This window comes from Neovison vison, chromosome X (genome assembly GCF_020171115.1).
Source record: "Neovison vison isolate M4711 chromosome X, ASM_NN_V1, whole genome shotgun sequence".
NCBI classification, from domain to species: Eukaryota; Metazoa; Chordata; class Mammalia; order Carnivora; family Mustelidae; genus Neogale; species Neogale vison.
The window spans coordinates 97,846,122-97,862,499 of record NC_058105.1 but is presented as its reverse complement, the minus strand read 5'-3'; the positions used below and the strand labels follow the sequence as shown (position 1 = coordinate 97,862,499).

The 16,378-nt window shown below is 38.4% G+C and overlaps 1 protein-coding gene across 1 annotated transcript; it reads right to left on the bottom strand.

Moving 5' to 3' along the window:
• Positions 1-11,434: 11,434 nt before the first annotated feature.
• LOC122896794 (ferritin light chain-like) lies at positions 11,435-12,166 on the bottom strand. Its single transcript, XM_044234854.1, has one exon. It carries the CDS (start codon positions 12,146-12,148, stop codon positions 11,594-11,596), a length of 555 nt encoding a protein of 184 aa, XP_044090789.1. The 5' UTR covers positions 12,149-12,166; the 3' UTR covers positions 11,435-11,593.
• Positions 12,167-16,378: the final 4,212 nt, after the last annotated feature.

Sequence of the window (16,378 nt, the reverse complement as noted above, 5' to 3'; positions counted from 1 at the left end):
TCTCACGTTACACCTGTCAGAATTGCCAGTATCAAATAGACAAGAAATATCAAGTGCTGGCAAGGATGTGGAGAAAAGGGAACCCTCGTGCACTGTTGGTAGGAATGTAAATTGGCGCAGCCATCATAGAAAACAGTATGGAGGTTCTTCTAAAAATTAAAAATAGAAATACCATGTGATCCAGTAATACTACTACTGGGCATGTATCCAAAGAAAACAAAAACACTAATTTGAAAGGCTTTATGAACCTCTGTTTATTATAGTACTGTTCATAATTAAGAAGATATGGAATTAATGCAAATGCCTATTGATAGATGAATGAATACAGAAAATGTGATATATATATACACACACATATAATATATCTATATATATAATATATATAAATTATACATATATATTAATATATAATTAAATATTACTTGGACATAAAAAAGGAAGAGATCTTGCCATTTACAACAACACAGATGAAGCTAGAGTATTATGCTAAGTGAAACAAGTTAGAGAAAGATTTCATATGATTTCACTTATATGTGGAATCTAAAAAAACAAATGAACAAACAAACAAAAAAGCAGAAATAGACTCTTTAATATAGAGAACAGACTGCTGGTTGCCAGAGGGGTGGGGGGTAGGGAGATAAACAAAATAGGTAAAGAGGAGTGGGGGGAATAGGCTTCCAGTTATGGAATAAGTAAGTCATGGGGATAAAGGGTACAGCATAAGTAATAGTGGCAGTAATGGTGACAGATGTAACTACACTCACGGAGAACATAGTGTAACATACAGAGTTGTTGAACCACTATATTGTACACATGAAACTAATTTAACACTGTGTGTCAACTATACTTCAATGAAAATAAAATTGACAATAAAAACAGAAAAAAATCTGCACTATATTCCACCTTTATTTAATCTCACACACACACACACACACACACACACAGAGTTATATACCTATGTTCTTTCTTACCTCTCTCTGCCTCCTTCTGTCCCTCCATCTCCCCCTCCCTCCCTTTCTTTTTCCTTTATCTCTTTCTTTTCATTTTGGTCTTGGGAAACACTAATTTGTATTTTGAGGTTTTGTTTGATCAATTATTCTAAAAGGAGAAAATGGAAAATTATAATATCTGTAAATAGAACTTGATTTATTTAAAAACAGATTACATTACATGTTATTTAACTCTTTAATATGAAAATTTGAAAACATACAGGAAAGTAAGAACAGTAGTATAATGAACTTCCTTACACCATTACAACATTTCAACAGTTATCAACATGGCCATCATGATTCATGTATATTCTAAACCACTTCTCCCCTCTCTCCACCACCAGAGGTTTTTTTTTAAGATTTTATTTATTTATTTGACAGAGAGAGATCACAAGTAGGCAGAGAGGCAGGCAGAGAGAGAGGAGGAAGCAGGTTCCCTGCTGAGCAGAGAGCCCGATGCGGGGCTCGATCCCAGGACCCTGAGATCATGACCTGAGCCGAAGGCAGAGGCCCAACCCGCTGAGCCACCCAGGTGCCCCCAGAGTTTTTTTTTTAAGCAAATCTCAGATAATCATATTATTTTATTCATAAATATCTCAAAATGGATCTCTAAAAAGTAAGAATTCTTTTTAATATAATTGCAATATCACTAAAAATTAACAATAATTTTTTAATACTCTTAAATATTCAGTCAGTATAGTCAAGTTAACTTAGAAGTTAACTTAAGAAGAATTGATACCTTAGTGACAATAAGTTTTCCTAATGCAGAACATAGTATGTCTTTTTATTTTTTCATATGTGTTTTTGTGTATTTCAGAAGTGTCTTATAATTTTTCCCATATAGGTTTTAGACTTTTAAAAATAAGTTTTCACCTAGGAATTATATTTTATTTATTTTGGGTTATTCTCTGCTCTTTTCATTTATTTTTCTTTTTTTTATTTGAGTAGTTAATACACATTACATTAATTTCAGGTGATGTAGGCTTCCAGTTATTCTTTGCTGTTTTATTTTTATTTTTTTTTAAAGATTTTATTTATTTATTTGACAGACAGAGATCACAAGTAGGCAGAGAGGCAGGCAGAGAGAGAGAGAGGAGGAAGCAGGCTCCCCGCTGAGCAGAGAGCCCGATGTGGGACTCGATCCCGGGACCCCGAGATCATGACCTGAGCCGAAGGCAGCGGCTTAACCCACTGAGCCACCCAGGCGCCCATTCTTTGCTGTTTTAAATGGGTCTTCACTTCCATTATATTTTCTAACACACTACCATTGGTATATTTCAAGTTTATTAATTTTAATCAACTTTATTAAGGCATAACTTATATGCAACAAAATGCACAGATTTTAAGTGTATAGTTCAATGAGTTTTAATAAAATATAAACCCATTTAAAGAAAAGTATGTATCCATTTACCACCAATCAAAATAATGATTTTTAATATGTTGATTTTATAATCTGCTAATTTGCTAATTTTTTTTAATAAATACTTTAAAAGTTCTTAATAGTTTTTGGCCAGTCATTTCAAAAGGCATCATATTCCAATTTGTTTTTTGGTTTTACTTCTCACTCTATCTCATCATGCCACAAAAGATTTTCCAGTCAATGCTCTTATAGGAACAGATTTAATGTCAAATTTTGACTGCTCGTGGAGATTTAAATTGTTTTTACAGGCATAAAGAAACATGATGCTCTTTGCAACAGGTGTCATGCTAAATACAAGTTTACTGATATAAGCAGCTAATAATTGGAATGTGAGCTGACTCAAGAATAGAAATCCAGTTCATTAATATTTGCTTCAGAGAAATAGGCGCAAATATTCTTCTCAAGTCTCAGTGTGTCCATGACCTGGATGTTTAGATGAATAAATCCGTAGTTGATTCCAATACTAAGGCTGTCATTACTCAGAGAATTCCAAGTGACCACCGTCTAGCCCCAGCTGTTGTACTTATGAATATTTAGAAGTTACAGAGGCTGATAATGGTCTCAGTGGCCACCCTAAATGTGACAATTTATTTGAAAGTTGAAAGGCAGCCAACTCACTTGCCTGGCTGACAGCAGAGTAAGAGCAGCAGTTTTGCATGGGAGTCAGAGCTTTCCCCCAGAGCCATCAATACCATAAGGGTAGACTGTTATCTAGGGGCAAGGTGGGGGGTGGGCAGAAGAGGGAGGCATACTGGTTAGAGGGTAAAAGTAGAAAATAATGGGGTTTTCCAGAACTTCCTAGAGCCAATAGACACTATAACACATGAGTTATTCCTTCATTTTTGTCTTAGTTTGTGGTTGTGAAAATGTAGACCCTGAGTAAAGGTTTGGGTACAAGTAGTTTATTGGAAGAAGAAGTGTGATCTCCAGAAGCAAAGTGAAGGAAGGAAGGAAGGAAAGGGTTACTGCTGTGGGCAACCCAGTCTCCATCTCACTGAGTACTTCCTGAGATACTTTGTAAAACATGCTTCAGAATTGTCCTACTGAGAGCTGAGGCCCCTGAGATATTTATTTGCTAACTTCCATCCCTTATCAGTTCAAGGTCTCTGTGAGGAAAGGGATGAGAGTTAACACTGGGCACTTCTCCACTCTCCCACATACAGGCCAAGTATACTCCCACGGCCAGAATGCCCTTTGGCAAGGGGTTGTATGGGAACGATTTACAAACAATTGCCAGGGTACATATAGAGGACGTGGGTGCTCTTATTCTATATTGCTTGTGATTGTTTTTTACGTGTCAGTTTCATTCACTAACAGGAACAGAAACTCTGAATGCACGGGACATATTGCTTCCTCCATAAATTCTGGCCAGCTCCTTGCTACTGCAAGATTAAATCCACTAAGTCCACCATGATGACCTAGGCCTTGCCCAGATGTTCTCTCCAGACTTCTCTCTGTGGCCTACTTTTTCATTTCAGGCACTTCAGTTATTCCATTGACCTCAAGTGCCTAGAATATCTTTTATTCCCTTGTCAACACCTATCATCTTTCAAGATGAGCTAAGTAACTCTTCTTTCATAAAGTGTTCCATGTTCCACCCAAGTAGAGTAATCTTGTCCTCTTTTGCAAACCACTACCTGGCTCTCACCTCTCCTACACAATTCATCACATTGTACTGAAGCTATATTTTTATGTGTTAGTCTTGACTACCAGAATGTGAGCTCACTGAGAAAGTAAACCATATCATACATTTCTTTATCTGCCACACTTAGTTCAGTGCCTGGTATAGAGCAAATGCTTAACAAATATTTTTTGAATGAGTAAATGAACATGACCAATAAATACTTCCTGATTATGTGAAACAAGAGGTTGGACATACCTGCTTTGGACACTTCTGATAATACCGCTCAGATACTTAGAGTTTGAGTAGAGCATATTCCCCCAGAATAGGGTATCATTGTCCTTCAGGCAAAGATGACCAAAAACACATCTATAGTGCTTGCACAAAAATAGACACATAGGTCAGTGGAACAGCATAGAGAACCCAGAAATAAACTGACACTTACATGGTCAATTAATCTATGACAGGAGGCAAGAATATGCAGCAGGGAAAAGACAGTCTCTTCAATAAATGGTGCTGGGAAAACTGGATAGCTACATGTAAAAGAATAAAACTGGGCCACTTTTTTAAACCATACACAAAAATAAATTCAAAATGAACTGAAGACCTACATGTGAGACCTGAAACTTAAAACTCCTGAAAGAAAATATAAACAGTAGTCTCTTTGATGTTGGCCTTGGCAACATATTCGTGGATATGTCTCCTGAGACAAGAGAGAACAAAAGCAAAAATAAACTACTGGGACTACACCAAAATAAAAGGCTTTTGCACAGCAAAGGAAACTATCAGCAAAACGACAAGTCAGTCTACTGAATGAGGGAAGGTGACTGCAAATGATAAATCTGCTAATGAGTTAAAATAAAAAATATATAAAGAACTTAAACAATTCAACACCAAAAAAAGAAAATAATCCAGCTTAAAAATGTGCGGAAGACCTGAATGGACATTTTTCCAGAGAAGACATCCAGATGGCCAATAGACACATGAAAAGTTGCTCACATCACTAGTCATCAGGGAAATGACTATAAATCAGAAATACAATAAAATATCACTTTACACCTGTCAGAATGATGAGACTCAAAAAGACAAGATGTAAGTGTTGGCAAGGATGTGGAAAGAAAGGAACCCCTGTTGACTGTTGTGAACCCCCATGCACAATGCAAGTTGGTACAACCATTGGGGAAGACAGTATGGAAGTTCCTCAAAACATTAAAAATAGGAAGACCACGGAAACACTAGTTTGAAAAGCTATATGCACTGTTATGTTCATTGCAGCACTGTTTACAATTGCCAAGATATGGAAACAACCTAAGAGGCCACCTACAGATGGATGGAAAAAGATGTGGTGTATACCTCCCCCCACACACTGAAATCTTATTCATAAAAAGAACAAGATCTTGCCATTTAGAACAATAGGTGAACCCAGAGAGCATTATCCTAAGTGAAATAAGTCAGACAGAGAAGACAAATACCATAGGATTTCACTGTTGAACTTAAAAAACAAAACAAAAACAGAAACAGACCCATAAATAGAAAAGAAACTGAGGGTTGCCAAAGGAGAAGGAGGTGAGGGATGGGCAAAATAGGTCAAGGGGATTAAGAGGTACAAACTTCCAGTTATAAAATAAGTAAGTCACAGGAGTGAAAAGTACAGCATAGGGGATATAGTCAATAATTTAATAACAGTGTTGTATCGTGACGGATGGTAACTATACCTATTGTGGTGAGCACTTCATAACTTACAGAATTATTGAATCACTAGTGCACCTGAATCAAATACGACATTGTATATCAAATATAATTTAAAAATAAATTTTAAAAAATCAAAAAACACACCCATAATTAAATAAAGCAGAATTTTACTCATTGCAGAAAGAGAACACACATCATGAGGGACTTTGGGGTATCTCAACAAGGGTATGTTTGAAAGAGACTATGATAATATTTGGGCTTTTGATAGATGATTTTGGGAGGGACAAAGGAAGCAGAGATTTTCTCTAGATTAGATGCTGTCAGAAAGCATGGGCAATGCTATGACTGGGTATTTTGTGAAGGTATGGTCACTGACTTTGTCTGTGCTTAGACAAAATTATGAAATGACTTCCTCGTTTTGTTTCATTTTATCATGATTGCAGAGTAATTGTATCTGACTTTGGTGTTCTGTGAGATTGTTGATGTTCCACAGAACAAAATGGCCTGGCTATGAACATCATTTGACAGGCTTATAATAATACTGGGGACTAGTTATAAACCTCCAGTAAGTTTAGAACATCAGAGAATGCTCTTTGTAATGAGTGGAAAGGAAGGCCCAAAAGAAAGGTTCTAAGTACAGGTGTTGTTAATATTCACAAGTGTGGAATGAGAATTGAAAAGAAGGGAATAAAAAAGAAAATCAAACTGAATCTTCCATCCTGCTCTATGACATTTCAGATTGATGGGAGTTTTAAATCCTGAAGTTCTGCGTAGTACTAAAGGCATATAATAGCAGCAAGAAAGAATTTTTTTCACTGGAAAAGTAAGTAGCCCAGATTCTCCTTGGAAGATTAAAAAAAAAAACTATAAGGTCCAAAAAAATTAAAATACTCAATCCAGCAGCACTATCATTCGTGTAGTGATAAAATGATAAGATTTCCTTTTCCTCGCCTCTCTGTTCTGGCCACTCTTTAAAAAAAAAATAGTTGTTGACATCCTTTTTGGGGATGAGAGATAAGAAATATGTAAGTATATAATTTATATTCAGGAAGAAAAATGAATGGAATGTTCCGGTAGTTAAATTGTTTATGAAGCCCTGTGACTAGAAATTTAAGTTCACCGGGGCCATCTGAAAGCTATTACAGATTTATTCAACAAATTACTTTTGAGCACTTAGTATAAGTTAGGTACTATGCCATATGCAGTAGTTAAAGGACTAACTTATCTGTGATTGACTTTTGTGGGACAATTTAATTAGATACAATTTCAAACTTACAGAAACATTGTAACATCAGTTTACCCTTCATACAGAGTCCCAGATTTCTTTCTTAACTATATGCAACATGGATAAAGTGGACCCAGCCACCCCTAAATACTTTATAGTGTGTGTTTTCTACAAGGAAAAACATTCTGCCTCTTAACTACCATGCAGTTACCCAAATTGGGAAATTTAATGTTGGTATAATACCATATCAAATGAAAATATTATTCATTGTTTTTTTTCTTGCCTACACAGATCCAACCCAGGCTCACGCATTTTGTTGTTAATGCTTTGTAGTTCTTTAACTGGGGACAATTCCTCAGTCTTTCTCTGCCTTTCTTGACCTTCACGCTTTTGAGATTACAGATAAGTTGTTTTGTAGAACACCCCTCCATTCGGATCTGTCTGATGTTCTCTCATTATTAGACTCAAGGTATGAATTTTTAGCAGGTGTCTGTGCTTGATTCTAAATCCCAGCGTAATCACCTCTACCCACATCTCCCACACTTCAACTGGACACCTTGTGCAGGTGGCAGTCTCTGAGGTCTCCTGGTGAAATGTAGACTTATCTCTGTTTCTTCTTATGATCCCTAATTTAACCATCAGAATTGCTAAAATCCTGAGGAAGATGTCTGCTTCCTAAAGAATTTACACTTAGCTGAAACCTTTTATTAATTCAAAACTCTTTCGTAATGTGTTGCCCCCTGCCCCCATCAAATTCCCCATGTATTAGTGCCTGCTTCATTATTACTGTGAGGATTAAATTATTCATCAAGGTGGATAACTGGCTTAGGGAGATAAATGACATGATATGAATGTAGTAAAAATGTTTTCCTCTTCAAAAGAAGTAGCATTTTTAGCCCAACCCTTTAAGAGTATACATCTCTGTGGAGAGAAACAGTCAACTGCACAGTTTCCCCCAAAACTAGAGTTTTCAACAGGCCCTAGAATAAAGAAGTTCAAGGCCTCAGTGATGGCTGGGGTTTTGACTGTGTCTATTCAGTCTCTGCTCCCTCATGCTGAATATCCAAGGCTACCATGAAGTGGAAAGAGGAGGATGTGTGGGTGAAGAGTGGGCAGAGAAGACTCCCAAGAATTGGAAACTATGCAAAGTGTAGCAGCCAGCAGCTAATTAGTTTCAGCTCTGAAATGACCCCTTTGTGTGGCTTGTCCTTCCTGAGAGAAAGGTTAAAATGCTGTCATGCCTGTTTTTAGCAGCATGGTAATTAAAACAATTAATCCCAGGTCCTCAATAAGGTGGCTTCGCTTATCTGGCTGAAGAGAGAACGGTCGTCCTTCATTTTTTCCCCCTTCCTACTCACTGAACATTACATCCAAGAAATGAGAAAGTTCCTACATTTTACTTCTATACATAGGGCCTACTTAGAGAGAGGAATGACATTAAGGAAGATTCTAGAATCTACAGTTGTCTATCTTTCTAAAACTGAGAAGCAAACTTGAGATGTTGCTATCATAGCTCTTTATGAAGCTTGTTGGTTTACAAAGTCAGCGGATAAGGATAGCTAATGATTATTGTGTATTTAGAATGTGCTAGGCCACATCATAGAGTTTTTATTCTCTGTTTCTTAATCTTCCCTAAAATCTATGAGTTGGATAGTACTGTCCTTATCATAATCCTGTCCAGTTTGTCAGATGAGGAAGCTGGGACCAAGAAAGGTGAAGAGACTAGACTATGATGAGTCAGAGTAGAGGCAGGATTTGAACACCGGCAGTCTGGCCCAGAGCCCACTGGTCAACCACCATGCTACCTGTATTTCAGATCCCAACTTGCCTATAATCTAGTGGGTATCATAACACAACTAAGAGAAGATGAATCCTTGCCAAAGGAGTATCAGGTTTATCAGGAAAGATTTCACAGAAGGCAAATTTAAACAAGGTTGAAAGGTATACTGAGTTTGATTTGGTGAAGAGGGTTATGAAGGGCCTACCAGGGAAGGGGAGCTACATGAAAACTCTAAGTACTGAGACAAGAAACTGAACACTTTAGATCTGGCAGAGTATGCCTGCAGCCATTCTCAGAAGACCTTTATCTCCTAGGCCTCACACTTCTTCTTCTTCTTCTTCTTCTTAAAGATTTTATTTATTTATTTGGGGGGGGCATAAGTGGGGTGGGGGGGAGAAGGGGCAGAGGGAGAAGGAGAAGCAAACTCTCCCCTGGGATCATGACCTGAGCCAAAGGCAGACGCTTAACCAACTGAGCCACCCACACCCCCCTGATATAAGGAATTTTGTCATAGCCTATAGGAATCATTTATTATAACTCTGTGCAAGTCTGTGCGTGTGTGGGGGGCGCCTGGGTGACTTAGTGGGTTAAAGCCTCTGCCTTCGGCTCAGGTCATGATCCCAGGGTCCTGGGATTGAGCCCCGCATCGGGCTCTCTGCTCAGCAGGGAGCCTGCTTCCTCCTCTCTCTCTGCCTGCTTCTCTGCCTACTTGTGATCTCCCTCTGTCAAATAAATAAATAAAATCTTAAAAAAAAAAAAAGTCTGTGCATGCGCGCGCGCACACACACACACACACACATACACACTGTGTGGTTAGCCATAAAGGAAATCACTGTGGGACCTGTTTCCAAATTAATCTCTAGAGTTTTAATGTTATCAACTCCTCATTTTTCCACAAATAAACTTGCCAAGAACCTTGTCATTTTTAAAAGCAAAACTAATATGTTGTCCATATGTCTTTGAATCATTTATTGTCTGCCCTGCAAGTTGCTATTTTCCAAGAATTATGTGATGACCAAAGATAATTTCAGCCTATTTGGGAGACTTCATAAAGCTTCCTCTTAACGGTCTCATTCTTGACACTGAAGGACACTAATAAGTAATGACAAATATGATGTGATTATTTGGAAATAAATGTTTGTATCTTTCTACCTAAATAATCTACCTCAGATTATAGTCTTTCAATTGATTTCACAATATTAGGTGGTTTTTTTTCATTCTGATTAATGTGTTTAGTTTGATCACTAATTTGAAAATAGTTTTAAGTGCATATTTTAAGTACAGAGATCCAAGCTTTAATTCAAATCTGAAAATTGTTAACTGCTTCCTTGTATCTCTTACTGCCAACTACAAGCAAATGGGCAAAATTCTTTTCTTCAGGAATAACTTTTCCAGTATATTCTTTTTTATTATCAAAAAACTTTGCATGAAAACAGGAAGATAAGGTTTTCTCCTTAACTGAGCAGAAAAATTGTCCCAATCTCTGTAAAATATTCTTCGTATGCCTCTGACCCTTGTAAGATAAAAGAAATGATAGTATGCCTTTGGTCTTCCTGCTCCAGGAAGGAAAGGTGCTGTAGGAAAAGAATTGATTTTTTTTCACTTCTGTGGTTTGAGAACAAGTTATAATTCCAGGTTTGCAAAGTGCAAGGAAAATAATACACAATTATTATATTGGTAGCTGTGGGACACAAATGTGCAGATTTCACAGAAAAGAACTCACCAGAAAAATGAAGAACGTTTTTAAAAGAATGCCACATTTTACTGCTTCTCTTTCTCTTGGCTTCTGGAATTTAACCTCCATCTGACCCACCTCCATTCTAATCACTTGGGCTCTGTTAGTGCTTCCTGAAAGTAATCTTCTCTTTTCTCTGAAATGAACTGCAGAGCCATTTTTAAATCAGCATATTTAAAGTTTATTTATCTATTTATACACAACCTTGTTCTAGAAAGGGCTTAAGATGGCTTAAAAGGATCCATAACATACACCAAGAAATTAGTAACAGCAGAATCAGAAATGAAGCCTGTGTAAAAATGCTTATACAATCCTACTTTTTTATTCTGGGTGGACCACAAATTTCGCTCTAAGCTTTCTCACAGGCAGTCAGAAAAGGAAACTTAATTAGTTACATCATTTAGAGTGTCCATAAAACAAAAACAAACCAATTACCCAAGCGAAGAACTCTTATTCCTAATACTAAGACCAGAAAGAAATTTCTCCTGAGAGGCTTCCAAAAGAGGTCAGTGCATGATGTAATAATCAGTGTTCTTAGTAGCAACCTAATTGGAGACACAAAGATGAATTTCGCAGGGCTTTTTCTTATTATATTCAATATACCAGATGGCATCACAGCAACTTAAAAACCAGGAAAATTGATTTTATCATGAGTTTGAGGGTTGGGGGTGGGCACAAGATGATATGGTCAAGGTACTCAGCTATCTCCTCTGCTAGGCAGAATCAAAGGTAAATTTTAAAACAATGAAGCTTAGTCTAGTACCGAGAATGGTTTCAGAGAAATTCTAAAACCTCTAAAATTGTATGCATCTTATGAATAGATAAGTTCATTTTTCTTGACACAGGAAACATAGATCCTCAACATACACAGCCAATTCACAAAAGTTAGGTACATTTTCTTTTGAAAATCTAGAGAATTAAACATACTACAAATCCTCCATCCTATTCTGCATATCCCCCCACCCCCTGCAGCCTAGCTTTTTTCCCCCTCAGCACAAAGAACCTTTTTTGTTTCTATTTGATCTCACAACTTGGACAAGGGTTTCATCATGGTTAAAAAGTTGCCTCCTGGCTGGAGAAAGAGGCTCCAGCAGAAATCTCGACACCAGGGAAGGCAGGCAGATGGGTTGTTCAAAGACTGCTGGGCCCAGGAGTCTCCTCATCAGACTTCAGGGTGAGCTTTCCGAAGAGATACTCACTCAGCCCCCCTTGGGGGTTGACCAGCCTGCGGAGGTTAGTTAGGTGGTCACCCATCCTCTTGATGAGCTTCATCTCCTCTTCCAGGAAGTGGCTCTCCAGAAAATCACAGAGACGAGGATCTGCACTGGCAGCACCCAGGGCATGCAGATCCAGAAGGGCCTGGTTCAGGCTCTTCTCCAAGACCATCGCAGCTTCCATCGCATCCACGCTGCTAAGCCACTCATCTTCGGACAGCTTCTGCTCATCCGGGAGGACGGGGAAGTCGCTCCACTGGTTTTGCATCTTCAAGAAACACCGGGCACCTTCCTGCTTCTCCTCAGCCAACTCTTGGAAGAAGCGGCCCATGCCCTTCAGAGCTACATCGTTACCTTCAAAATAAAAGCGCAGATAGAGGTAGGTGGACGAGGCCTGCAGATGCAGGTTGACCAGGTGCTGGAGTGCGGCCTTCACCTTGGCAGAAAAATTCTGGCAGATATGGTCGCTCATGGTTGGTGTGCAGTGAGGAGCTAAGCACAGAACCTGATGATTCCTGGTCCCAGAAATCGAAGTCTGGGATAGCCAACAAGATGATTCCACCAGAAGTTGCTCATGGAAGGGGAGGGGCTCAAGGGTGGTGAGAAGTCGGCAGGGATACGAGGAGGTGGAGAAGGGGCGGGAGCACCCAGTCTGTTCAATTTAAGACACAGTTCTAGGGGGCCGCTGTGTGTACTCTGAGTATAGCTTTTGATAAGAAAAATTCTTATTTCTTTCCTAATTATGAGAAACAAGTCTTTATCTCTCATTTTGCCCCAGTTCTTCCCATAATTCCAAGATGAGGTAAGAAGGTCCAAGGTAAGAACATTAAATATTGATAGTGAAGCTCCTCCAAAATTCATTTCTTCATTTGTGATTTGAAACTCCTTTGTTTCTTATTTTAGAATCTAAAAGAATATATTGTTTCCTGTTACTAATCCCTCATTGAGAGGGTGACTGTTAGTTCCAGTTTGCCCTGAGCAGTCTTGTCCTTGTGGAATTAGTAGTGTTACCTAATAAAAAAAATAAATAGTGCCCCCTTTCACACTCAAAAGTGTCCCTGTTTGGAATATACATTACATGGTCATCTTACTTATTAAGAAGTTCAAGATCCACACTGTAGAATGAGAAGTGGAGAGAGCTTGCAAGACATTGAGTTGGGACATAATTCATTTCCATTCTATTAATTGATCACACACTAAGAATCCCATTAAATTTTCTACTATTCAGCCTTCATTATTTTTCATGTGTTGATGCATTTGTTCCTTTTAATAGAAGTTCAGCTGAATAATATTTATGTGCCGGGTGTCTTGTTGGGTGCTGGGGCTTCTTGTGATTACCCAGATATTCCACCATTAACTGAAACATGTCATGTGAAAGAGCACTAAAGGTGAAAATGTAGACTTATGAATCCTACCGGAATAGAAAATAACCCATATAGGAAGAGTTAGCTATTCTCAGTCAGAAGATGAAGGCAGAACTAGATGTTCTCATAGGGTCTCTTCCAGTTTTGTGATTTCATGCTTAGCATTTTATTTTCCTAAATACCACTTGCCTAAGGCTGTTTCACTATTAGAACACTTTCATGTGTTTTCTTTCAAACAGGAAGGCATATTCTGCTCAGAGTAAACAATATTTGAACCCAGAGAGGAGAGTTTTGTTCTAAACCTTGGACCCACTTCTAAATGAAAATAAAAATTCATTCTTTTGAAGTTACTTTCAAATTTTATTTTCTATGTTGCTGGAAACTAAGATTTTAAAATTTCAAAAAGAGTTCTGCAGTCCCTGTTCACTGCTTAAGCTAAAATATGAGCACATATCCTGTATCTATATACAGGATACATTGTAAATTTTTTTCATGGAGGGTTGTTGTCCAAAAATGTTCTCATGTTGCATTTGAAGTTTGCAAAAACTGTTAGAATTCTGGAATAGCACATTTTTCAATCCTGGAGGGAACTGGGTAAAACAGCAGTAGTTCTGCAGCCTTTCTGGCCTTGGTTCTAGGGCAAAAAAGAGGCTGGGAGTGAAGATTAGGGGGAAAAACAAAAACTCAAACCCAAGAACAATCCTCACACCTACTCACATAGGAAATAAATTATACAAGATGGAATATCCTCCAAATGATTGCAAAGAGAATGTTCATTTTCTACCTTGTGCATAAACCATTAATCATCATACTGACCTTGTAATAAAAAAATGCTAAGCTTAGAGAAAACTTCACCATATATTATCTGTATTATAGCATGTCGGGCTCATTGAATATATTTCAATTTCCTATATATTTATTTATTTTTCTAGGAAGTGAAAAATGTCTATATACACCTTCTCAGATGAGACAGTTTTCTGCCTTGTGAAAATGGTAACAAACCCTTCCCTCGTCACTTTAGAGAGAAGAGAGTCAATGTACTCTGATGTGTGGTTAAGCACGTAACTGTCAGAATCAGACCAATGTGGGCTCAAATCCCAGCTTTGCCACTTCCTGTGAGTCTTACCTGAGGTAGGTAGCATAAGCTCTTTGAGCCTCAGCTTTCTTGCCTGTAAAATGGGACTCTTACAATCTCATAAGTATACCACAAGGATTAAATGATACACATGAGAAAACACTGCCAAACAAGTAGAAAGCATTCAAAAATAGTGCTATATCATCAATGAATTTTGCAATAAAATTGTGGGAATCCTCTCAAACCCTAGTATCAGATTCATCCCAACAGGTTTTTTTTTAAAGAAATTCAATTAGCCAACATACCCTAATAGGTTTTTGATCCAAGTTTCCTCACCACCAACTTGTTTGGTTGAATTACTATTCTCAACGGCAATGTCCTTTCAAGTATGAAAGCACCGAGGCATAACCTTGGGTGCCAATGATTTAATTCATTTAAAACTTGAGGAAAAGAAGCTTCTCTTCTTTCCCCTGCCTGACTTAGATTCGACAACAGCTTCTGAGGTCCTCTGTGGCTTTCTCGGCTGTGGAGGCAAGGGGAGCAGTGCCTAGGCAGCAGAGGTCTATTTGTTTTCTCATTTCTCCAGCCCAAGGTTACCATCCACTACAGCAAGAAACATCTAGTGAACACCTACTTTATAGGTGAGGGTAAGATTATGGAACATCCCAGGTGAATAATAAATTCATCTCTTCTCCCACTTAAATGTAGACTTTGGAATGCTTATGTCTTGGGTCAGATTCCCCAGAAGCAGACCTTGAAATGAAGATTTCTATGCAAGTGGTTTATTGGGAAAGTGCTCCTGGGGGAGACCAAAAGAGAGGGGGAGAGTAGCACAGAGAAAGAAAGGATTGCCAAGGAGCAAGGCTGCAATTTCAGGAAAAGTCTGAGCTTCCTAATAATCTTCAGGTTTAGCTTTGGAGTGTAAATTACAACCAGTGTTTATTTCAAGGGAACTGGATTTCCATAGTCCTGTCCATTGGCTATGGGTATACCCAGGGAAATATAAATTCCCATGGTCTTTATACAGGTGAGGAAACTCCAGTAGCCCAAGGGAACGCCAAAGGTCAAAGCTCTGTCCAGGTGGTAGTCATTAGCAGAAAAGCACACTGGAACCGGGTGCTGAGCACATCAAACTAGTTAAACAGGGTTCTGGCAGGGTCTGTATAGTATCCACACCAGCCTGCTTCCCTACTTGACTTTGGAAGGGACAGTGGAAATGAGAAATCCCAATTAATAGATTTTTATGATGAATCCAACTAATGAAATGAAGAGATGACCATAGGTATTAACCTAACGCATATCTCTTTGCTACTTCTATTTATAGGGAATACAGGGGTTTTGGAGTCTACATCTGAAATCTCTTCTGCCATCACTAAAAATCTGGAACTCTTTTCAGGGGTCTCATTTCCCCTCCAGGGCCCACATATTCAAGGCCAAAGCAGACCCAAAGCTCCAGCCAAGAAAGTATTTGCATGTTTTATCAGATCCTCTGCTGTAACTGACAGCACTCCTTCTATTGGAACCACATATTGATTTGTTTAATAGCTGCACAGAAGTACTTACAAGTGAAAATGTCCCTAACAACCTAGAAACTGACAGGCTGTGAAATGGCTGCTTAAGAACCTGTCATCCAAACTGAACTCACCTGAAAACTGATGTTATACAAACAGCAAAATGGTCTCCGTGTGCTTGTCATTTAAAAAAAAAAAAAAGACCAGTAAGGGGTACAATTTAGTTCTGGGCTGTTCATCTACTGTAGACAAGGGACAGCTTGACACAAGGCACAGTAGTAAAACAAAAAAGAGTTCATCATTTTTTCTCTCCCAACACACACACACACACACACACACACACACACACACACACCAACCCCCCCCACCCCTCCTTCTCATTCCACTTGCAACCCCAGGAAACTCTGAAGCACACTGAGAAGCTTGTCTACAGCCTAGTCCCGCAGGTCCACCATGCAAAACCTACCCTTCCTGTGCTTCCCATGGGAACCTCAAACAAGCACTGATTTTCAACGAGGGATGATTTTTGTTCCCCAGAAGACATGTGGCAATGTCTGGAGGCATTTTGATTGTCATAAGTAGAGGGAGGAGCCTCTTCTACTTAATAATGGCTGTGTAACTTTGGGCAAATTATTTAACCTGAGTCTTAATCCCTTTAACTATAAAATGACAGTAATATCATCTACCTCTTAAGATTACTCTAAAGATTACATAAGAGAATACAAGGAATTTAATACCACCTCTGACACATA